This window comes from Vipera berus (genome assembly GCF_964194415.1).
Source record: "Vipera berus genome assembly, chromosome: 6".
In the NCBI taxonomy this organism is placed as follows: domain Eukaryota; kingdom Metazoa; phylum Chordata; class Lepidosauria; order Squamata; family Viperidae; genus Vipera; species Vipera berus.
Genome location: NC_138208.1, coordinates 15,549,195 through 15,571,934, shown reverse-complemented (window position 1 = coordinate 15,571,934; position 22,740 = coordinate 15,549,195). Strand labels below are relative to the sequence as shown.

At 41.5% G+C, this 22,740-nt stretch overlaps 1 protein-coding gene across 2 annotated transcripts in view; it reads right to left on the bottom strand.

Annotated features, from left to right (window-relative positions):
- Positions 1–22,740, bottom strand: part of TBC1D22A (TBC1 domain family member 22A) — a 138,111-nt gene that overhangs the window by 70,366 nt on the left and 45,005 nt on the right. For both annotated transcript variants that reach the window (XM_081330153.1, XM_081330152.1), the window contains one exon: positions 22,325–22,439. In XM_081330153.1, coding sequence (XP_081186279.1) covers positions 22,325–22,439 — 115 coding nt within the window. The remainder of the gene's footprint in view (positions 1–22,324; positions 22,440–22,740) is intronic.

Sequence of the window (22,740 nt, the reverse complement as noted above, 5' to 3'; positions counted from 1 at the left end):
GTTTGCTTGAAGCAGGCCAGGGAGAGGGGGAGGGAGAGGGAGAGGGAGAGAGGGAGGGAGGGAGGGAGAGAGGGGGCTGGTTGGAGCTATTTGCTTGAAGCAGGCCAGGCAGAGAGAGAGCAAGAGAGAGTGAGGGATGGGGAAAGGTGAAGGGGTTTTTTGTTTCTCTTTTATTGTGGGCAGGCCAGATGAAGAGAGGGAGAAAGGGTAGTTTGGGGAGTTTTAATTCCTTTCCCTCATTGGAGTAAGTTAGGCAGAGGGAAAGTTAGGGAAGAGTTTAACATACCTCTTTTAGTGGGAGGTAAGGGTTTTTTTCTTTATAGGATCAGCTAGAGGAGATGAAAAGTGATTACATGGAGTGAGGTCAGAGAGGGGCGAGGAGAGCAGACAAGGGAGGCCTTTGCCAGCACCAGAGTTTGGTTCCCACCATTCTAGGCAAGTTGTTGTCATCAAAGATGGGTTAACATTGTCCTGGACAAGTTGTTGCCACCAGAGACTGGCTACCATTGCTTTAGGCAAATTGCTGTCACCAGGGATTGATCACCATTGTTTTAGGCAAGTTGCTGTCACCAGAGATTGGCCGCCATCATTCTAGGCAAGTTGCCGTCACCAGAGATTGACTACCACCTTCCCTGTAAGTTCTTATCGCCTGAGATCAACCACCATCATCCCAAATGAGTCACCGAGAGAGAGCGATCATCACCGCCCCATGTGCATGGCTGCCGATCGTGACTGAATACCACTGGTGGCCACTTGGAGGGGAGGTCAGGAGGGCTCGGACTTAAGCGCTACATACTTTTAAAACATTTTTGGCATTTCCACTACTAATTTTACCACTACCAGCATTACTCACATAGCTATTTTCATTTCTTACCACAATACAATATTACAGCAGTTTCGTATTACATATGAAGGAGATAGCAATCTTTAAAATTATGCTAATGAATGTGCTTGCTGAATATTAATGATAACTTTTCCATTATGAAACAAAGGGTTTGACGAAGATACTTCAATAATCAAGTTTAATTATGTAGCCTTCTATTTTAAGCAACTTAAATATAAGGATAAATAATATACTTTTGCTTGTCTTTAATTCATACTATTATCATCTGAAATAGCTCTTCCTTTTGAACACAAGGTAAGAGGGTATATATTTGGCTATCAAAAAATTACTACTAGTAGTAGTAGTAGTGCTACTAATTATTCTTATTATTATTAGCTCATTTCTCCTGAATCCTTTTCTACTTTCAAAGTCCTAAATACAACAAAACTTGTCTTGATATCTTTTTGTTAATTAACAAGCTTACTGATTCTCTGTTCCTATGTCCATATAGTTTTAATCACAAAAGAATGTATATTAGCACCAAAATTGTCATTCCTAATCAAATAGAAGTATTGCTCTGATATTTTGAAGTCCAATTGACTGGTTGAATGACTGAAAGTAGATAAATTTAGACAAAGTAGATTCCAAATTACTGCAGAAACTTTCATTACAGCTAGATAGTTATATAAGTATTTTTAAGTAATACATACATAGGGCAAGTGGGTGCCATGCCATATGTCTCCTGAATTTGAAAATGTAGATTATAAGCTCTTCCCCAACTTGCTATATTTCATAGTTCAAGAACTTTCTAATAATGCCAAAAATACTATTTTCTGTTTCTCAATGCAAACAATAATGTATTTCCATAGGAAAATGTCTGAAAGCTCTATAAGCCTCAAACCTTTTTGGTAACTACAATAAATCCCCACATACAACAGACCTTAATAGTGTCCATCTCTGTTTGATAGAGCTCAGGACTCTTGAAAATTTGTATTAGATCCTGTAAGCTTGAAGTCAGCTTTCCTATATTTTAAAACATATTTTTGTTTTCAGGTATAGCTACATTTTGAATTTTTTCATATTGCCCATTCTTAAATATCAACAAGAACAAGAAGTAGGAAAACACTGAACTGCAACTTCCATCTGCATTTGCATGACTGCCTTGGCAATATACTTGAAGAACAAACCTAAGACACAATTGTCTAATTTCCAACAACAGAAACGTATCCAGATTCATTATGCTTATATTACATAGGTTTTTACAATTTATAATGGATCATGTTGATCAGAGCTAATGGATCCATAACATAAGAAACAAGTCATTTTGCTCACTAATATCAATCATAGAAGCAGAAGAGAAATTTGAAAGAAACACAATAAATGTTGGCTACACTGAGAGAGATTCCAGGAAAGTTTTCAGGACCACAAAAATTGCTAGAGAGGTAAATGGATTAAAAGTAAGACTGGAATGCATTTTATCCACGCACCAAATGTAATGGCAGGACTGTGAAGCAAGTGCAGAAACAGTAAACAGACTAACAGACATTAATAGCAGCAACCTTATTCATCATAATTTTGTTAATTGGATTTTCTGAGAGGAGGAGAGTTTGGCAGCAGTGAGGAAAATAATATCGTTGAAATAAAGACAAGTGTGATTTTTCATCAACGTAACATTCTCAGCACTAATTAAGATGCTGGAATAAACAATATAAAATTGTCTCCATAACATAGAATACATACACATACAGACGCAGCAAGTGGGGGGTTGGGGAGGGTGCTGAAGCAAGCGGGCATTCTGCCTGCAGTGCCCATTCCAGCTGCCCCTTCCCCGCCAGAGCCAGAATGCCGCCTCATTTCAGTAGATGCCGGCCTTCCCTCCTGCGGACCTGGGCAGCTGCTGGAGACGGGCCCGCTTCGGAGCCTGGCGCCCCTGGGGGATTCGCCTTGCCACCTGCTTTCCAGCTGTGTCTCATTTCTCCGCCGCTGCAGAGCGGGAGAACTTGCCGCACCACCGCCCAGATGCCCTCACTTGCCCCAAACGTTTCTTCGCTAACCTGATCTCCACCTCTGTTGCATTTCTCCATCACGTTTCTCTGCCGCCACTTGCAGGGAAACAAAAGAACTTTGTGGGACAAAAAAAAAATTCAATCAGACCTTCCAACTTCTTGTGGAGAAAAAAAAGAAATCTTGCAAAATTGTAAGGTCTGATTGAATTTTTTTTTTTTTAGTCCCACAAACCTCTGTTTCCCTGCACCCGGTGGGGCAGAAACACGACGGAGAAATGCGATGGAGAAATGTGACTGAGCTGGAAATCAGGTTAGTGAAGAAATGCTTGAGGGAAGCGAGGGCATCTGGGCAGTGGTGCGGCAAGCTCTCCAGCCCCGCAGTGTTGGAGAAATGCGGCAGAGCTGGAAAGCAGATGGCATGTAGGGAAGATTGCAGGGGATCTGCCAAGCCTCATGGCAGCATCATTGGTGCGTGCGATGGAGCGTCCTGCCATGAGCAGCTGAAAGCAGCCGCAGAACAAGTGGGGCAGTGTGGGAGACTTCCTACGGGAGCCTGCGGCATAGTAAATGGAGCGCAGGGGGCAGATCCCCCCTCATCTGCCAAGCCTCATGGCAGCAGCACCATCCTGCCCCAAGCAGAAGTAGGGTGGCGGTTATGTGGGCCGCCACCGCAAGGCAAGACAGATGTAGGGGCAAAAAAAAAAGACATCCCCCGAAAATGAGATGTAGTGCCTCTTTTGGAGGCAAAAAATAAACAGGACCAGGTCTTATTTTCGGGGAAACACAGTTAAGTTTGTAGTTGCAGAAACATGACTTAAGAGATTTGAAAGGCACGTGGCTGCAATGTGGCTGAAAAGGCATATAGCCGGGGTCCCTTGGCCCCGGTCCGTAAATTGGCACCAAGCCGAAGCACGCCAGAAACCGAACCGCCCAATTAAGCAAAGCCCCATCTCTGGGATGCAGGCAGCATCAATGGAACTGGGCCCTGGTGCCCAAAAATTTGGGAGCCACTGGCGTAGAGAGTCATAAATGATTTAAAAACAAATAACACATTTGTAACTTTGTAATTCTTCACTCATTTCTATGTCCAACCGGACAATGGAAATAGTCTTAATTCAAATGGTCAATAGTTTCATCTGACTGATAATGCTGCCTTAAAAACAAACCACTCCCCCAAAGGCACTATGTCTCATGCCTGCCATAGATCAGATTCATTAGAAATCATGCAGCTCTAGAATTGCTCCCTTTGGCAAGAGAAACCTTATGGGGCACTGCATATTTGAATATATTACTACACATCATAAACCAGCACTTTTCAATTCTGGAATACCTGCCACCAATTTTATTGCTTTAAAACATCTCAAAACCGTTTTTCATGTGATGGCTGTCCTGCACAAGAATTCATTTTATTAAGAATGTGATATAATCACTACAGATACAAGCAGTAGATATGAAAAATCCTTACACAGAATTATTCCTTCATATGTTGAGTAATCAGTCTACAATCTTTTGCACAAATCTTGAGAAGGAAAGATGTACTGCCCAAGAACTACCAACGTAAGAGATATGGTACCTGTAAGATTTCACGTCATTGTGTAGTAATTTACCAAACTATAAACATAAGTTGAACTCAGCCAACCACAACTTTTGAAGGAGTTATAATGTGGAAGACTGAAGCTCAATTTAAGAATAATTATGCTTCTACTCTCTTCATACTTTAATGGAGCATTAGGCCTTTACATTAAGGTCTATATTAATGGAACGTTAAATCTTTTGTTAGCAGAGACAGCTATAACTAGAACTCCATTCTTATAACTGTCATGGAATTATGAACTCTTTTAAAGTATTCTATTAAAAATAGTTCTTATTGACGTTAGCAGTATTATACCTATTGTAATAATTATTTTCACCCACAAGCATTAATTGTACTATTGTAAGTTATCAGAAATTATGGAATGTGTTTATTTTAGACAAGGATTCTCAGTTTCAAACATTCCAGATTTCTTTCAGTATAAATAGAAGTATAGAAATGTGTTAGAAAACTATTAGGTTATTCATTTGCATACCTTCATAAGAACATTAATAAAGACAACTGCTCATCATAAATAAAAAGAATTTTAAAAACTTAAAGCCATATATCAGAAGATTAATTCAGGAAAAAACAATTAGAAATCTTCATTTTTAGAATAAACCATTAAGCATAATAATGAAAAATATTTATGTTTAAAAAGTGACTCCATTTCTTACTTTAGAAAGGGACAGATTATGTGGTGTGAAACCAAAAAATATTCAAATCTTAGGGAATTATAATATGTAGAGCCGTGGTGGTGCAGTGGTTAGAATGTAGTATTGCAGACTAATTCTGCTGACTGCCAACAGTTCGATTCTGACCGGCTCAAGATTGACTCAGCCTTCCATCCTTCCAAGGTTGTTAAACTGAGGGCCCAGATTGTTGGGGGCAATATGCTCTGTATACTGCTTAGAGAGGGCTGTAAAGCACTATGAAGCAGTATATGTCTAAGTGCTATTATTATGTAACAATAGAGAAGAACAACAAAGAGCAACAAAGATGATTAGGGGACTGGAGGCTAAAACATATAAGGAACGGTTGCAGGAATTGGGCATGTCTAGTTTAACGAAGAAGGGTGACATAATAGCAGTGTTCCAATATCTCAGGGACTGCCACAAAGAAGAGGGAGTCAAGCTGTTCTCCAAAGCACCCAAAGGCAAGACAAGAAGCAACAGATGGAAACTAATCAAGGAGAGAAGCAGCCTAGAACTAGGAAGAAACTTCCTGACAGTTAGAACAATTAACCAGTGGAAAAACCTGCCTCCAGAAGCGGTGAATGCTCCAACACTGGAAGTTTTTAAGAATGAATGAACCTTTATTGTCAAAGTACAACCATGTATACATTGAGATTGGCTGAGCCTCCCTTTATTTATTTATTATTTATTATTTATTAATTCGGTTTATATACCGCCCTACTCCCGAAGGACTCAGAGTGGTTTACAAGGCAAAATTTAAAAACAATACAATATAAAATTAAAATAAAATAAAATTAAGTCTAGCCCACAACTCACAGTGACAACAAACCCTCCATCTTATTACACCATGTGAGCTAATTGCACAACACACTGGCCTCACAAGTCAATCATACATAAGTTTATAAAGTTATTTCCCGTTCAAGAGCCTGACAGCCCATGGATAAAAGCTGTTCTTCAGCCTGTTGGTACGGCTGGCTATACTCCTGTATCTCCTACCATCGGGTGTGACCAGGGTGTGAGTCATCCCTGAGAATTTTCCTCACTCTTCCAAGGCAGTGAGCCCTGGCAAGGTCATCCAGTAGTGTCAGGGGACAGCCCACAATGTCTTGTGCTGTGCTCACCACCCTCTGTAATACTTTCCTATCTGCGGCTGTCAGACCAGCATACCAAACCACAATACAGTACCAGAGGACACTCTCTATAGTAGACCGGTAAAAGAAGGTCATTAGCCGTTGTTCTACCCTGTTCTTCCACAAGACCCTGAGGAAGTGGAGTCTCTGTTGGGCCTTTCTGGCCACCTGGGTTGTATTAACTTTCCAGGTAAGATCTTCACAGAGGTAGACTCCCAGAAATTTAAAGGAGGAAACTCTCCACACAGCCCCCCCCGATGTAAAGTGGGGCAGGTTCCTCTTTTTTCCTCCGGAGGTCTAGCACCATCTCTTTCGTCTTGCCGATGTTCAGGTGCAAGTTGTTGTTGAAACACCATATGAATAGTTTTTGTATCTCCCCCTTGTATGCTGTCTCATCTCCACTTCAGCCATTAGTCTGAAATGGTGTATAGGGTTTCCTGCCTGAGCACAGGGTTGGACTAGATGACCTCCAAGGTCCTTCCAACTTTATTGTTGTTGTTGTTGTTGTTGTTGTTGTTGTTGTTGTTGTTGTTGTACATAAAAAGTGTGTTTCTCTGTGTATGTATATATAAATATATAAATATTTGGGTTCTAAGGGCTATTTTCCAAATCTTAAGGTTTTAATATTTTAAGGTGGCAAGCATACATAATACTCCCTCCTCCTCCTATTTCCCACAACAATCCTGTGAGGTGGTTTGGACTGAAAGAGAGCGACTGGCCCAAGCTCATCTAAACAACTTTTACTAGATGAGGGTGTTCTCCTGGTTTCCAGGCCAGCATCTTAACCACTACGGCAAACTGGCTCACATGACACAAGCTGAGTACCAAGCATGAAAAAGGAAGAATCTTAGTAAAAGTGGGTGACTTTCACTTTAATATGAATATAATAAAAACTTTGTAAGCCTAGGAAAGGGCAGCATGCTTTCTGTGGTCTAATTAGTTATAACACTAAAAACAGTCTCAGGTTAAAAAAGAATGATATACACAAACAATAATGCTAAGGATATAATTGTTTATCATCAAGAAATGGCCTTCTGCTGACGGTTTACTAGAATACCAATTAGGAAATGTACATAGAAACATGCTATTGTTGTAAGATCTAGTATCCATTTTGAATGTTTAGCTATGTTGAAATGTATCAGCAGCGGTCGTTCACATTATGCTTCAAAATGGGATGTGTTATAAACAAAATCTGAGGTAATTCAGAAACACATAAAAGAGAATTAAAATCTGGAAAGAACAAATACATTTTGGAAAACAAAACACACACCTGACAGCTTGCCAAGAAGAAATGGCTTGGATTCAAAGTCAAGTACTGTATATCATTTTTTAAAAAAAATGCAAGTCCTGATTTTTTTTTCTTACTCTGAAAGCATAAAGGTTGTCCTGGAGAAATCTTTGCAGGAACTGTTCCATAACTAAAATAGAGATCTGTCAGAAGTAGCTTCTTGAGCAACACAAGAATCAAATCAATTCATAGCCAGAATCTGCCAGCTGTACCAGATAGATACAGCAGAAGATTTCCCAGGATTGTTAAGGCTACTTTAATGAGAGTGGCTACAGTAAAGATTCATGCAAATCTGATTGTGTTGTATCTCCTCCTTTTTTTATACCCATGTGAATTAGGGAGGTGTCTGTATACGTTACTTAACACATACTCTCCGTGGGACTAGAAAGAGGAGTTTTATCAATATAATATTATGAGGCCCATAGAACAATCATTTTCAATTGTGGGAGTTAATATCCCCCACCCTCCAAGGGTCCAGCTCCTTTCTATGCCATCTGGTCTCCATTATTTTATCTGTTCATATTTTTATCTGCTGTGCTTTTTTTTTTACAGTGGATGATTTTAACGTTTTTCACTGTTTTTGTGTTGTAAGCCGTCCAGAGTCATTGGATACGAGAATGGGCAGCATATTTTATAAATAAATAAATAAATAACAAAGAAAGATATTCGATGAAGATACCAAGATATTCAATGACGATACTAAGATTTTAAAAGCTGCAGTGTTTTGGTATAAAAAGTTAACTTCAATTAGCACAATCTGGTTTCATGGAAAGTCATAAGTAATTAAGCTGTGGCTAAGGAACTAAAGAAATTAAATGTGGCTGGGGAGGGAGAGGTGGAATCTCAGGTCAATTCTTCACTTAATCAATGAAGAGGATGCAATAGTTTTTTAAGTGGGGTTGGAGTGTAGACAGGTTAGATATGGAGGAATGGCAGAGTGGGGGATGAGGTGGAGGGAGGGAGAAAAGCATGCTTTTCCAAAGGGGGAGGGAGGAGGGAGGAGGCCATCAGTGCAAAAAGAATATTAACGTTATGCAAGTTTAATGTTACAATATTTATTTATTTATTTATTTCGATTTATATACAGCCCTTTTCCGGAGGGAATCAGGGCGGCTTACAGGGCAAATTAAAACAGTACAATATATACAGGTTAAAATAAAATTAAATTAAATAGCCCCAAAATAATTAAAAATTAAAACCTTAACCCCAAACCCTCAGTCCAGGCCGGCAAGCTCGAATAGCCAAGTTTTTAGGTCCCGGCGAAACGAGCGAAGGTCTGGGGCCATCCAGAGTTCCACAGGCAGCTGATTCCAAAGGGCATTATATTCCAATATAATGCAAGTATATTGGTAGATTCTGCGAATAAGCTTTCTAAATTTGCCTGGATGTGAGAAACTATTAATCACATAGAGACAATCTAAAAAATTCAAGTAAAGGAAACTACTTCCCTAAATATTAGAGATCTGGAGATTTTATTAAAAGGAAAGAGATTGTTAATTAGGTCAAACCATCTAAGCTTCATGTGCTTATGTTACAGGAAACATAAATAACAAACAGATCAAATGATAGCTATTTTGATGAACTGTTTTTTGTACAAAGATCTAATAAATTAAGGGGAATAGTTGTTTTTTTCAAAGCTGCCATAAATTGTAAGGTTCAAGTTTCAAAAAGATAGGGCAGATATATATCTATCTAAGGAAAATTTGATAATAACACATCAATTCTTACATCTATATATGGTATGCTCCTGATCAGGATCAGATCGGTTATTTACAATAGAATAGAATAGAATAGAATAGAATAGAATAGAATAGAATAGAATAGAATAGAATAGAATAGAATAGAATAGAATAGAATAGAATAGAATAGAATAGAATAGAATAGAATAGAATAGCTTTATTGTCACTTTAAATATACAATAATCGGCATACATTAAAATGAAATTTCGTTGCATTCAGTTCTCAAAGGGTCACCACCTCCAATATAGACTTAGTAAATATGACAAAAATAAATAAATACAGAATGATGAATATAGCTGACACAGAGAAACAACACAGTCTAGTTTGGGTGTATACATGTACATGGTGAGAAAAACGAATCTTGCAAGTTAATCAGACGGATGTCATAGGGAACAAAGCTATTACAGAACTGCGTAGTCCTGCTAGAAATACTTCAAAACCTCCTCCCAGAGGGGAGCAACAGAAACAGACCATAAAGTGGGTATGTGGTGTCCCTAACAATGCTTTGAGCGCTAAGCACACAGCGCTTATAAGCAGCATCCTGAATATCAGGGAGCGAGCTTCCTATGATCTTCTTGCCTGTCCTTACCGCTCTCTGTTTGGACCTTCTGTCTGAGGCACTGCTGCCACCAAACCAGACAGTGATGTAGTTTGTTAAAATGCTTTCAATTGTGCCTCTGTAAAAAGTGGCCAGGACAGAAGGAGAAAGATGTGCTCTCCTCATCCGACACAGGAAACGCAGACGCTCGTTTGCACGCTTTACTAAGGATGACGTGAGGAGAGGCCAATTCAGATTGTTAGTTATCTGCACACACACCCCCAATACTTAATGCTGTTGACCACCTCTACACCTGCATCCTTGATACTGAGTGGAGTATGACTATTTTTGAAATCTACAATGATCTCCTTTGTTTTATCAACATTTAGAACCAGGTTACTTTTATTGCACCAGTCCACCAGAGCCTTCACCTCTTCTCTATAAGTATCTTCACTGTCATCCTAGATAAGACCCATCACTGCCATGTCATCTGTAAAGGTTATTTACAGTAGGAAAAAAACAGCTAATTTTAGGAGGGCACTTCTATATTGGTGTTGGGAAATGCCCAACCAGGTATGGAGGAGGCTTCAAGCAGAAGATTAGCCTTGAATTGTTGCACAGGCACAAGAGACCCAGGTCTGACCCTCCTCCATAGAGTTTCATCTATCTGTTCCCAAGAGAAGGCAAGCAGTCTGGGGAGATTCCTATATAATAGATAGAATATAATGAAGTATTTAGTTTGAACTCTACACATGTGGATTTTGTTGCTTACACCTGACAATTGGTATATTAAAACCACAGACTGGAATGCATAAGAGGTTTCAAAACTTAATGCATAGTCATGGATTCATAGATGCATGTCCAATTATGAATCCAGCTATAAAAGCACATATATTTTATTCAGGTAGTCTTGGATAGATTACATATGGATACCTTTTTCAAATTTCTACAACAAATTGAAACCTGTATCAAATCAGCTCCTTTGTTTAAAATGGTAGAGGACTAGAAGACCTCCAAGGTCCCTTTCAACTTTATTGTTATATAAATATAAATGAAGTTTACCATGATTAAAAAAATCTTCGCAAAAGACAAGTAGGGATTACTCAGAAATTAACAATTTATTAGCAAGATAGAATAGACCTAGATGAGTTAATATATACAAAGTAAATAAAAGGAGTGAATTAGATGATTTGGACACAGATCAATTGTTCTCTCAAATGATTTTTCCAAGCAAAAATACAGGTAATTTCTGTTGCTAAGTGAGACATTTGTTAAGTGAATTTTGCCCCATTTTATGACCTTTCTTGCCACAGTTATTAAGTGAATCACCGCAGTTGTTAAGTTAATAACATGATTGTTAAGTGAATCTGGCTTTCCCATTGAGTTTGCTTGTCAGAAGCTTGAAAAAGGGATCACATGATGCCAGGATACTGCCGCCGTCATAAACAGGAGTCAGTTGCCAAGCATCCAAATTCTGACCATTTGATCATGGGGATGCTGCAACAGTCGCAAGTATGAAAACAGTGATAAATCACTTTTTTAGTGCCGTTGTAACTTTCAATGGTCACTAAATGAACTATTGTAAGTCAAGGACTTGCCTGTATTATAAACAGTATTGTAGAATACTGAAGCGCTTAAAAAAAGTATTAAAATAAAAAATGGCAACAAGTGCCAAAGATTTAAGAATTTAAACTTGTTTTCAGCAACTACATTCCCCAAATAATCCATCACGAATAAAAAAATTAATCAGTATTTAAATAGGTTAACATTTCAGAATTAGCTCCAGAAGAAATTAGGGAATCTCCTTTATGACAGAAAAATGTCTTTAATTCTATTCAAAGTGAAAAAAAACTCCTGGCCCTGATGGAGTGTCGGGTACTCTTTTAAAGAATTTAAAGATGTTTGTATTTTTATGCAATACTTTGCAGCATGAGGATCCCTTACCAGAGTCTTAGAAATAGTCTAAGTAATTTTGATTCCTTATAGTATGTAAAAATTCCCAGTACGTCTCAATGTGGACTATAAACTATATCTAAACCGTTAGCTAACCAATTAAAAGTGGTAAGTAAAATTACTCATACAGACCAATCTGGTTTCATTCCAAATTGAATTATATCTACCCCATACAGAAATTAAGTATCATATAAATTATTAGAATTATTTCATCGTCATTAACCATATATTTTAGACACATGCAAAGCCTCTGGAATTTCCATTTTTAAAACAGACATTAAATAAGTTTAAATTTGTGGCTGGCTTTTGTAAGATGATTGAATATATACAGGGTATGGAGCAATGAAAGCTCAGCTTAGACTGGCTGATAGAATGATTCAGATTCTACACAATTTTAAGAGGATTACTAAGCAGGGTTTTCCCCTTATCACCTTTATTATTCAACCTAGCTCACAGGTCGGCAACCTGCGGCTCCGGAGCCGCATGCGGCTCTTTGAGCCGTCTCTTGCGGCTCCCAGCCGCCCGGTGCGCGCGCACCTCTTCCAACGGGCAGTGGTGCGCGCGCACCTCTCCAAATGGAGAGTGGCACCGCCCGTTTGGAGAGGTGCACGCGCACCTCCCCGAATGGGCGGAGGTGCGCGCGCACCTCCCCAAACCTTTGGAGAGGTGCGCGCATACCTCCGCGCGAATGGGCAGCGGTGCCGCTCTTTGAGGAAGCTGCTGCTGCCCGTCTGCGAAGCTGCCGCTTTCGGCAGCTTCGCAGACGGGGCGCGGCAGCTTCCTCAAAGAGCGGCGCCCCTGCCCATTCCGAGAGGTGCGCGCGCACCTCTCCAAAGGTTTGGGTAGGTGCGCGCGCACCTCCGCGCGAATGGGCAGCGGTGCCGCTCTTTCAGGAAGCTGCCGTGGCCCGTCTGTGAAGCTGCCGAAAGCGGCAGCTTAGCAGACGGGCCGCGGCAGCTTCCTCAAAGAGCGGCGCCCCTGCCCATTCCGAGAGGTGTGCGCGCACCTCTCCAAAGGTTTGGGGAGGTGCGTGCGCACCTCCGCGCGAATGGGCAGCGGTGCCGCTCTTTCAGGAAGCTGCCGTGGCCCGTCTGTGAAGCTGCCGAAAGCGGCAGCTTAGCAGACGGGCCGCGGCAGCTTCCTCAAAGAGCGGCGCCCCTGCCCATTCCGAGAGGTGCGCGCGCACCTCTCCGAACGACCGGAGTTGCGCGCGCACCTCCCCAAACCTTTGGGGAGGTGCGCGCGTACCTCCGCGCGAACGGGCAGCGGTGCCGCTCTTTGAGGAAGCTGCCGCTTTCGGCAGCTTCCTCAAAGAGCGGCGCCGCTGCCCCTTCGCACGGAGGTACGCGCGCACCTCCCCAAAGGTTTGGGGAGGTGCGCGCGCAACTCCGGTCGTTCGGAGAGGTGCGCGCGCACCTCTCGGAATGGGCAGGGGCGCCTCTCTTTTTGAGGAAGCTGCCACGGCCCGTCTGCGAAGCTGCCGAAAGCGGCAGCTTAGCAGACGGGCCGCGGCAGCTTCCTCAAAGAGCGGCACCGCTGCCCATTCGCGCGGAGGTACGCGCGCACCTCCGGTCGTTCGGAGAGGTGCGCGCGCACCTCTCGGAATGGGCAGGGGCGCCGCTCTTTGAGGAAGCTGCCACGGCCCGTCTGCAAAGCTGCCGAAAGCGGCAGGTTTGCAGACGGGCCGTCGCCGTCGGGCAACCGGGAACCGGTTCCATCTCATTTTTTAAAAAATGGCAGCCGCGTGCGTCCGCGCATGCGCAAAAAACCTTTTTGCGCATGCGCGTGCATGGACACACGCACGCGGCTCCCTCTTTTTTTAATTTGTGATGGAACCGGTTCCCAGTGGCTCTTTTTCTTTTTTAGGTTGCCGACCCCTGACCTAGCTATAGAAGCACTGAAAATAGCATTTGGATACAATAATCAGATTTACAGGATAACGTTTAGAGCCAAGATGTATTTTATAAATCTATTTGCAAATAATTTGGCTCTGACCATCTCAATGCTTTCCATTCAGCTACCTATATTAAGAAATTGGAGGAATTTGCAGAGGTGTCAGGATCATCAATTAATTTTTATAAACCACATGATATTTTTTCATATAGCCCCCCAAATTCAAAAGGAACTTTCTACATTTTTAAGCATTCCAATAGTATATAAACCTTTAAAATATTTAGGTATCACTATTAATAATATAAATAAAAACTTTACTAATAATTACAGGACAATATGGAAAAATTAGATATTATTATTATTATTATTATTATTATTATTATTATTATTATTATAATTATTATTATTATTATTATTAATAATAATAATAATAATAATAATAATTAAATTTATATGCCGCCCTTCTCCCTAAGGACTCAGGGCGGCTCACAACAATAAAAAATTAAAAAACATAGAATACAAAGATTAAAAAAGAATTTAAACAGTAAATAAAGAAATAAAGGACAAGTTAAGCCGATAAAAAACAAATTTAAAAACCATGATCAGTCCAGGCCCGCTTGTTGGAACAACCATGTCTTCAGGTCACAGCGGAAGGATCAAAGGTCATGGGCCGTCCGCAGCTCCGGAGGCAGTTCATTCCAGAGGGTCGGCGCGCCCACAGAGAAGGCTCTTCCCCCTGGGGGTCGCCAGCCGGCATTGCCTGGCCGACGGAACCCTGAGGAGGCCGACTCTGTGGGAGCGAACCGGGCGATGGGAGGTTGACATTGGCAGCAGGTGGTCTCGCAAGTACCCCGGGCCTAAGCCTTTTAGGGCTTTAAAGGTAATTACCAGCACCTTGAATCGCACCCAGAGGGCAACCAGAAGCCAATGCAGCTTGTGCAGGAGTGGTGTAACATGGGAGTATCGAGATACTCCCATAAGCACCCGCGCGGCCACATTTTGCACCAGTTTTTTTATTTTTTTTAATTTTAATTCCATTTATATCCCGCCCTTCTCCGAAGACTCAGGGCGGCTTACAAGCTTAGCAGTAGCCTTCATTCTATGTATATGCCTGCTTATTAGGGCTTTCATACACCCCCCAAGCGGCATTATTACAGTCAGCTTAATTGCCCCCAACAATCTGGGTCCTCATTTTACCTACCTCGGAAGGATGGAAGGCTGAGTCAACCTTGAAGTCAACCTTGAAGCCTCCGGGTGCACCTCAAGGGCAGCCCCATGTAGAGAGCATTGCAGTAATCCAGGCGAGAAGTGACAAGGACATGGGTGACCGTGCATAGGGCATCTCGGTCCAAAAAGGGGTGCAACTGGCGCACCAGGCGAACCTGTGCAAAGGCCCCCCTGGGCACAGCACTTAGATGATCTTCCAAATTAAGCCGTGAATCCAGGAGGACACCCAAGTTGCAAGCCCTTTCAGAGGAGAGCAATAGCTCCCCCCCATCAAAAAAGATGGAACATGTTGGACAATACAAGATGCCGGTATCCACAGCCTCTCGGTCTTGGAGGGGTACAGCCTGAGCCTGTTCCTTCCCATCCAGACCCGCACCGCCTCCAGGCACCGGGACATCACGTCAAGGGCATCACTGGGTTGGCTCGGAGTGGAGATAAACAACTGGGTATCATCGGCATATTGGTGATATCTCACCCCAAAGCCACGGATGATCTCACCCAGTGGCTTCATATAGATGTTAAAAAGGAGGGGGCAGAGAACCAACCAATGAGGTACCCCACAAAAAAGGGGCCTCGGGGTAGATCTCTGGACCCCTGCCACTACGAACTGTGAACGGCCCAAGAGTTAGGAGAAGAACCACCGTAAAACAGTGCCTCCCACTCCCAACCCCTCGAGCCGTCGCAGCAGGATACTATGGTCGATGGTATCAAAAGCCGCTGAGAGGTCAAACAGGACCAGGACAGAGGAGCAACCCGTCCCGGGCCCGCCAGAGATCATCTACCAGTGCGACCAATGCCGCACTGGAAATAAAAAATGGACTTTAAAACTTTTTAACATTTTAAGGCAAACTGTAGTAGTAAAAATGAAAATCCTTGCATAGCTGAACTTTCTATTTCAATGCCCCCCAGTGGAAATTCCAGAACAGACTTTAATACACGGTTAATACTGATGCCTCGTTGGCAGAAGAGCTGAATATCTTCTTCGCTCGCTACGAGGTGAAAAGACCAGACCCCGTAGCCTCTGCTGGCCGGCCTTCTGATTCTCAGCCACCCACCCTGTGTGAACACCAAGTGAGAGCTGTACTGAAGGCTGTGAATCCCAGCAAAGCCACAGGCCCAGATGGGGTGCTGGGGATAGTGGTTAAGAACTGTGCCGACCAATTAGCAGGGGTCCTGACAAGGATCTTTAACATCTCCTTGCAAACGGCCTGTGTACCATCATGCTTGAAAGCAGCTACCATTGTCCCAGTCCCAAAGAAAACAGCAGTTGAGTGCCTGAATGACTACAGACCTGTTGCATTAACGTCTGTAGTGATGAAATGCTTCAAAAGACTGGTTCTCCAACATCTTAGGACATGCCTCCCACCGGACTTCAACAAACATCAATTTGCCTAAAGGGGGAACAGGTCGACAGACAATGCCATAGCTACTGCTCTACACTCTGTAGCAAGCCATCTAGAGAAACCTGGAAGCTATGTCAGGATGCTTTTTGTAGATTACAGCTCGGCTTTCAACACCATGTTGCCGAGCACATTCATAGAAAAGCTGACTGACTTGAATTTTTCCCCCTCCATCTGTGATTAGATTAAAGACTTTCTCAGGGACCGGCTACAAACAGTGAGGATCGGGTCTGTTTTATCCACCCCCCTGAAGCTTTGCACCGGCTTGCCACTGGGCTGCGTGCTTAGCCCCTACCTCTACTCATTATACACATATGATTGTGTATCGTCCGACCCATCTACTACAATAATTAAGTTTGCAGATGATACCACCGTAGTGGGTCTTATTACAGCTGGAGATGAAACAGCATACAGGGGGGAGGTACAAAAACTATCCATATGGTGTTCAGAGAACAACTTGCACCTGAACATCGGCAAGACGAAAGAGATGGTGCTAGACTTCCGGAGGAAAAGAGAGGAACCTGCCCCACTTTACATCGGGGGGGGGGGCTGTGTGGAGAGAGTTTCCTCCTTTAAATTCCTGGGAGTCTACCTCTGTGAAGATCTTACCTGGAAAGTTAATACAACCCAGGTGGCCAGAAAGGCCCAACAGAGACTCCACTTCCTCAGGGTCTTGTGGAAGAACAGGGTAGAACAACGGCTAATGACCTTCTTTTACCAGTCTACTATAGAGAGCGTCCTCTCGTACTGTATTGTGGTTTGGTATGCTGGTCTGACAGCCGCGGATAGGAAAGTATTACAGAGGGTGGTGAGCACAGCACAAGACATTGTGGGCTGTCCCCTGACACTACTGGATGACCTTGCCAGGGCTCGCTGCCTTGGAAGAGTGAAGAAAATTCTCAGGGACGACTCACACCCTGGTTGGTATCTCTTTACTCTCCTACCACCGGGTAGGAGATACAGGAGTATAGCCAGCTGTACGAACAGGCTGAAGAACAGCTTTTATCCATGGGCTGTTAGGCTCTTGAATGGGAAATATTTTTATAATTTTATGTATGACTGACTTGCAAGGCCGGTGTGTTGTGCAATTAGCTCACATGGTGTAACAAGATGGTGGGTTTGTTGTCACTGTGAGTTGCGGGGGGGGGACACTTAGGGAGGCTCAGCCAATCTCAATGTATACATGGTTGTACTTTGACAATAAAGGTTCATTCATTCAAGAGGCTGGCAAAAATAAACAAAACAAAAGGATTCTGCTTTTATACAAAAAAAATTGACAATATGTAAAAAGATTTTATACAAACTGCAGGCCAGGTCATGCCCAATTTGGTAAGATATTACCAAACAGCACAGTTAGTGCTTATGTTTTCATTTATTGTGGAAGATGGTTTGAAACAAGCGATCCATACTGAAACTATGTTAGAGCCTGATGCATTTATAAGTCAATGTATTTTTCATTCAAAATATTTTTCTAGAATAAATACATTGAAAATGTTTTCACTAAAATGATATTTCAAATTTGGAAGACCAAGTACATACAGGTGAAACTCGAAAAGTTAGAATATCGTGCAAAAGTTCATTTATTTCAGTAATGCAACTTAAAAGGGGAAACTAATATATGAGATAGACTCATTACATGCAAAGCAAGATAGCTCAAGCCGTGATTTGTCATCATTGTGATGATTATGGCGTACAGCTCATGAAAACCCCAAATCCACAATCTCAGAAAATTAGAATATTACATGCAATCAATAAAACAAGGAGTGTACATAGAACAATATCGGACCTCTGAAAAGTATAAGCATGCATATGTACTCAGTACTTGGTTTGGGCCCCTTTTGCAGCAATTACTGCCTCAATGTGGCGTGGTATGGAAGCTATCAGCCTGTGGCACTGCTGAAGTGTTATGGAAGACCAGGATGCTTCAATAGCGGCCTTCAGCTCTTCTGCATTGTTCGGTCTCATGTATCTCATCTTTCTCTTGGCAATGCCCCATAGATTCTCTATGGGGTTCAGGTCAGGCGAGTTTGCTGGCCAATCAAGCACAGTAATCCCACGGTCATTGAACCAGGTTTTGGTGCTTTTGGCAGTGTGGGCAGGTGCCAAGTCCTGCTGGAAAATGAAGTCAGCATCCCCATAAATCTCATCTGCGGAAGGAAGCATGAAGTGCTCCAAAATCTCCTGGTAGACGGCTGCGTTGACCCTGGACTTAATGAAGCACAGTGGACCAACACCAGCAGATGACATGGCTCCCCAAATCAACACAGACTGTGGAAACTTCACACTGGACTTCAAGCATCTTGCAGTGTGTGCCTCTCCATTCTTCCTCCAGACTCTGGGTCCTTGGTTTCCAAATGAGATGCAAAAGTTGCTCTCATCAGAAAAGAGGACTTTGGACCACTGAGCAACAGACCAGGTCTGTTTTTCTTTAGCCCAGGTAAGACTCTTCTGACGTTGTTTGTTGTTCAGGAGCGGCTGAAGCCCATGTCCAGGCTCCATCTGTGTGTGGTGGCTCTTGATGCACTGACTCCAGCCTCAGTCCACTCCTTGTGACAGTCCCCAATACTTTTGAATGGCCTTTTCCTGACAATCCTCTCCAGGCTGCAGTCATTCCTGCTGCTTGTGCACCTTTTTCTTCCACACTTTTCCCTTCCACATAACTTTCTATTAATGTGCTTTGATACAGCACTTCGGGAACATCCAACTTCTTTTGCATTTACCTTTTGAGGCTTTCCCTCCTTATAGAGGGTGTCATTTTTTTTTAATTTTTTGTAATTTTAATTCCATTTATATCCCGCCCTTCTCCGAAGACTCAGGGCGGCTTACAAGCTTAGCAGTAGCCTTCATTCTATGTATATGCCTGCTTATTAGGGCTTTCACACAAACCCCAAGCGGCATTATTACAAAGTCAGCTTATTGCCCCCAACAATGATGGTTTTCTGCACAACTGTCAGGTTAGCAGTCTTCCCCATGATTGTGATTCCTACTGAACCAGACTGAGAGACCATTTAAAGGCTCAGGAACCCTTTGCATGTGTTATGGCTTAATTAGCTGATTAGAGTGGGACACTTGTTGATTTGGGGTTTTCATGAGCTGTAAGCCATAATCATCACAATTATGACAAATCACGGCTTGAACTATCTTGCTTTGCATGTAATGAGTCTATCTCATATATTAGTTTCCCCTTTTAAGTTGCATTACTGAAATAAATGAACTTTTGCACGATATTCTAATTTTTCGAGTTTCACCTGTAACTTTGCTAAAGGATTTTACTCCTTTAATCTACATATTTCTAAAACTCTCATATCTATATTCTTTTAACTGGCAAATAATGCAACGTAGGGAAAAGCAGTTATGATTATTATCAAGCTAAATTGCACAATGAAGATACCTTGAGTATATTAAGCTATGCCATGTAATAGGAATATCAAGAGGTATAGGAAGTCCTCAACTTACGCCCATTCATTTAGCAACTGTTCAGAGTTATGACAGCATTGAAGAAAGTGACAGTGGCAAAAAATGTCACAAAATCATGAAGTCTCGTTGCTGCAGCAAAGCCAGCTACCCCAGAGCCGCAAAGCCCCAGTGCTGTGTTGTGGTTCAAAACTCAATTGCTATACCATGAGCAGCCTCCCCAATGCCACAATATAAAGTCCAAGCCACTCCAGCCCCAGGGCTGAAGACAGGTTACCGCAGTGCAGCAAGAAGTCCCAACACCGCAACACGGCAATCGAGCTGATGAAGAGCTCAGGGTGAAAAGTCAGCTGGGCAGCATCGGGAAATCGGGTAGAGCAACAACAGGAGAGGTGATAAATGTGGGTGGGCCCAAATTTTTATTTCATAAAAGAGGTTTTACAAAGCTCATTAGTTCAACAACTGTCTTGAGTCCATTTGTAAACCAATAAAATTTAATAGAAAATGCTTAGCCCTATCCTTGTCTACAGCAAATCAAATATTAAATTGATTTGTTTTTCTTTCCTTCAATCAAGTCAGATCCTTGGAGACTGCTTGGACAAGTCCCAGCAATTTTCTTGGCAAGGCTTTTTTGCAGATGTGGCTGCCATTGTCTCTTTCCTAGAGTGAGAGAGAGTCACCAGCAAGGCTTTGGGCCTAAGATGGGACTAGAAATCACACTCTCCTGGTTTCTAATCTGATACCTTCACCACTACAACAAACCTCACTCTAAATTTTAATAAAAATAGCCGCTACAAAAGAATGATTATTAAAATACATGATGCAATCAAGCTGTACGTAAAGGATTCTTCACAATTATTTAAACTAATGTCAAATATACCCTACCATACTAGGGAACTTCCTTGGCCTCTAAAATTAATAACTTGCACAATAAAAGGAAGAACCCAATTAACCTCACACTTCACCAACAGCACTAAATTCTTATCCCAGTAAGTTTTTATTAGCACTCCTTCCAAACAAAATTCTCCAAATTGATGGCTAATTGAAACAGAACAATACAGACTGCTTCACAAATAGCTCTCTATGTGGATAATTTTCACATGCAATGGCAGATTTAAAAGGTTGAAATTAAAAAAAAACCTAAATTTACAGCAGAGCTACTTCACATTAACACTTAACGAAGCAGAAACAGTTTCAGGTCTTCCCTTCCATAGCGGACTGCATGCATTCCTGCCCTGACAGAATCAGGTATGTAGGTCACTGCTATTATTTTTATTTATTCAGAATATACAATGCAAGAACTTTCACAAATAGCTGATTTGGATTTCCCAGTCATGAAACTAAGAAACATCATACCGAGTTCCAGTCTTCCTTCTAGCTTTCAATTTAGAATTCAGTAATTAGTGCCATTAGTTTACTCAGCCAAGACTACTAGATCCACTTTTTTCTCCACTGAGCTAACCAGAACATCTATTATTGCTTCTGCCCTGGAGAACCTATGGCGAGGCATAATAAACAGAAGATAATGAAGAGATAACCTAGCTATATAATCAAGTATCACAATAAGAATCTCTCCATTACAATCACATAACAATATCTTCCATTCTAAAGGTGACACAGTGACAACCTTTCACTGGTGATATGACCAATTATTACAACTGGACATTAGACAGTTATTTTCTTATCTATAGAAAGAACATTTCAGAAAATACAGACAACTCGCTAAGGATCTGCAACATAAATTGATGGTAAAGTACTTAAGACCAACATATTTACTATATTAATTAAATGGTCTATTTAACATGGAATATCAATCCTCTAATCACATCTCATTTAAAGTTATTTCAATTAACAACTCTAAAGTACACCAGCACAGACCCTACTGTTCTAGGCTCATTAACATCATTTTCATTATCTGTCAAATCAGGGAGTAAAAGGCAGAAACTATAAGCACTCTCTAGAGTAGCCCCCTTTCCTACTTAAGAGATTATTAGGAGAACAAGCTGCAGTATTTCTCATTAGCTGCTGACTTGGGTGGGGAGAGGGAGACTTGCCATGCACTGAAACAATAGATGAAATCAGTAAACGGACAGTTTTTCATGCATTCAAGGGTAATCTGTCCTTAATCAAACAAAATCAATCGAAATTGTTGATGAGGCATCTAAAGCAAATTGAGTTATAGGATGAAGAAACGCTGAGCACGGAAGATTTAAATAGACCATGAGTATGGATGTTAGAATCTATCAAATGTTATTCTTACAAGAAAAAAAACACACTTTCAATTTGCTTGGTAGTGGTTAAGGTACCAGGCTAGAAACCAGGAGACTATGAGTTCTAGTCCTGCCTTAGCCATGAAAGTCAGCTAGGGATTTGGGGCCAGTCATTCCCTCTCAGCCCAACTCACCTCACAGGATTGTTGCTGTGGGGACATAGGAGAAGGAAGGAGTATTAGATATGTTCGCCATCTATTTATAAAAAATAACTAAGGTGGGATTCTTTTAAATAAAAAACAAAAATTTAAAATTTAACTAATAGATTATTCTTCATACGCTGTGCATTTTTATAAAAATAAATGTCAAGAAACACAAGACAACAATAATCTTAAAATATCAGATTAAAGCAATGTATAAAGTAACATGAATTTTTACCTGTATATTCGCTAGTGAAGACAACAAAGAAAGGAGTCACGAGATCATTTATGCCCTGAACATATCCACTGGCTGGATGACGTATTGCCCAGATAAACAAAATTCTTTCAAAAATCTAGGGGGGGAAATATAAGGAACCAAAATGTAATTATGGCAGAAGGAACATATGTCCGAAATTCACGTACTGGATATGTTGAAAACGGCTCTTCTTTTGACGCTCTCATGCAATGGAAACCACCTCTAAGAAGATACATTTGGCTACCATGTTTTGATACTCAGAAGAAGGGCAGAAAATGTCTCTTTCACCAACCTTTAACAGATTTTAATGATACAGGATGTAATTTTGATTTTAATTATATTAATCTTTGTTATATATTATAATTTGCAATTTCTTAATTATTGGAAGCCACCTTGCA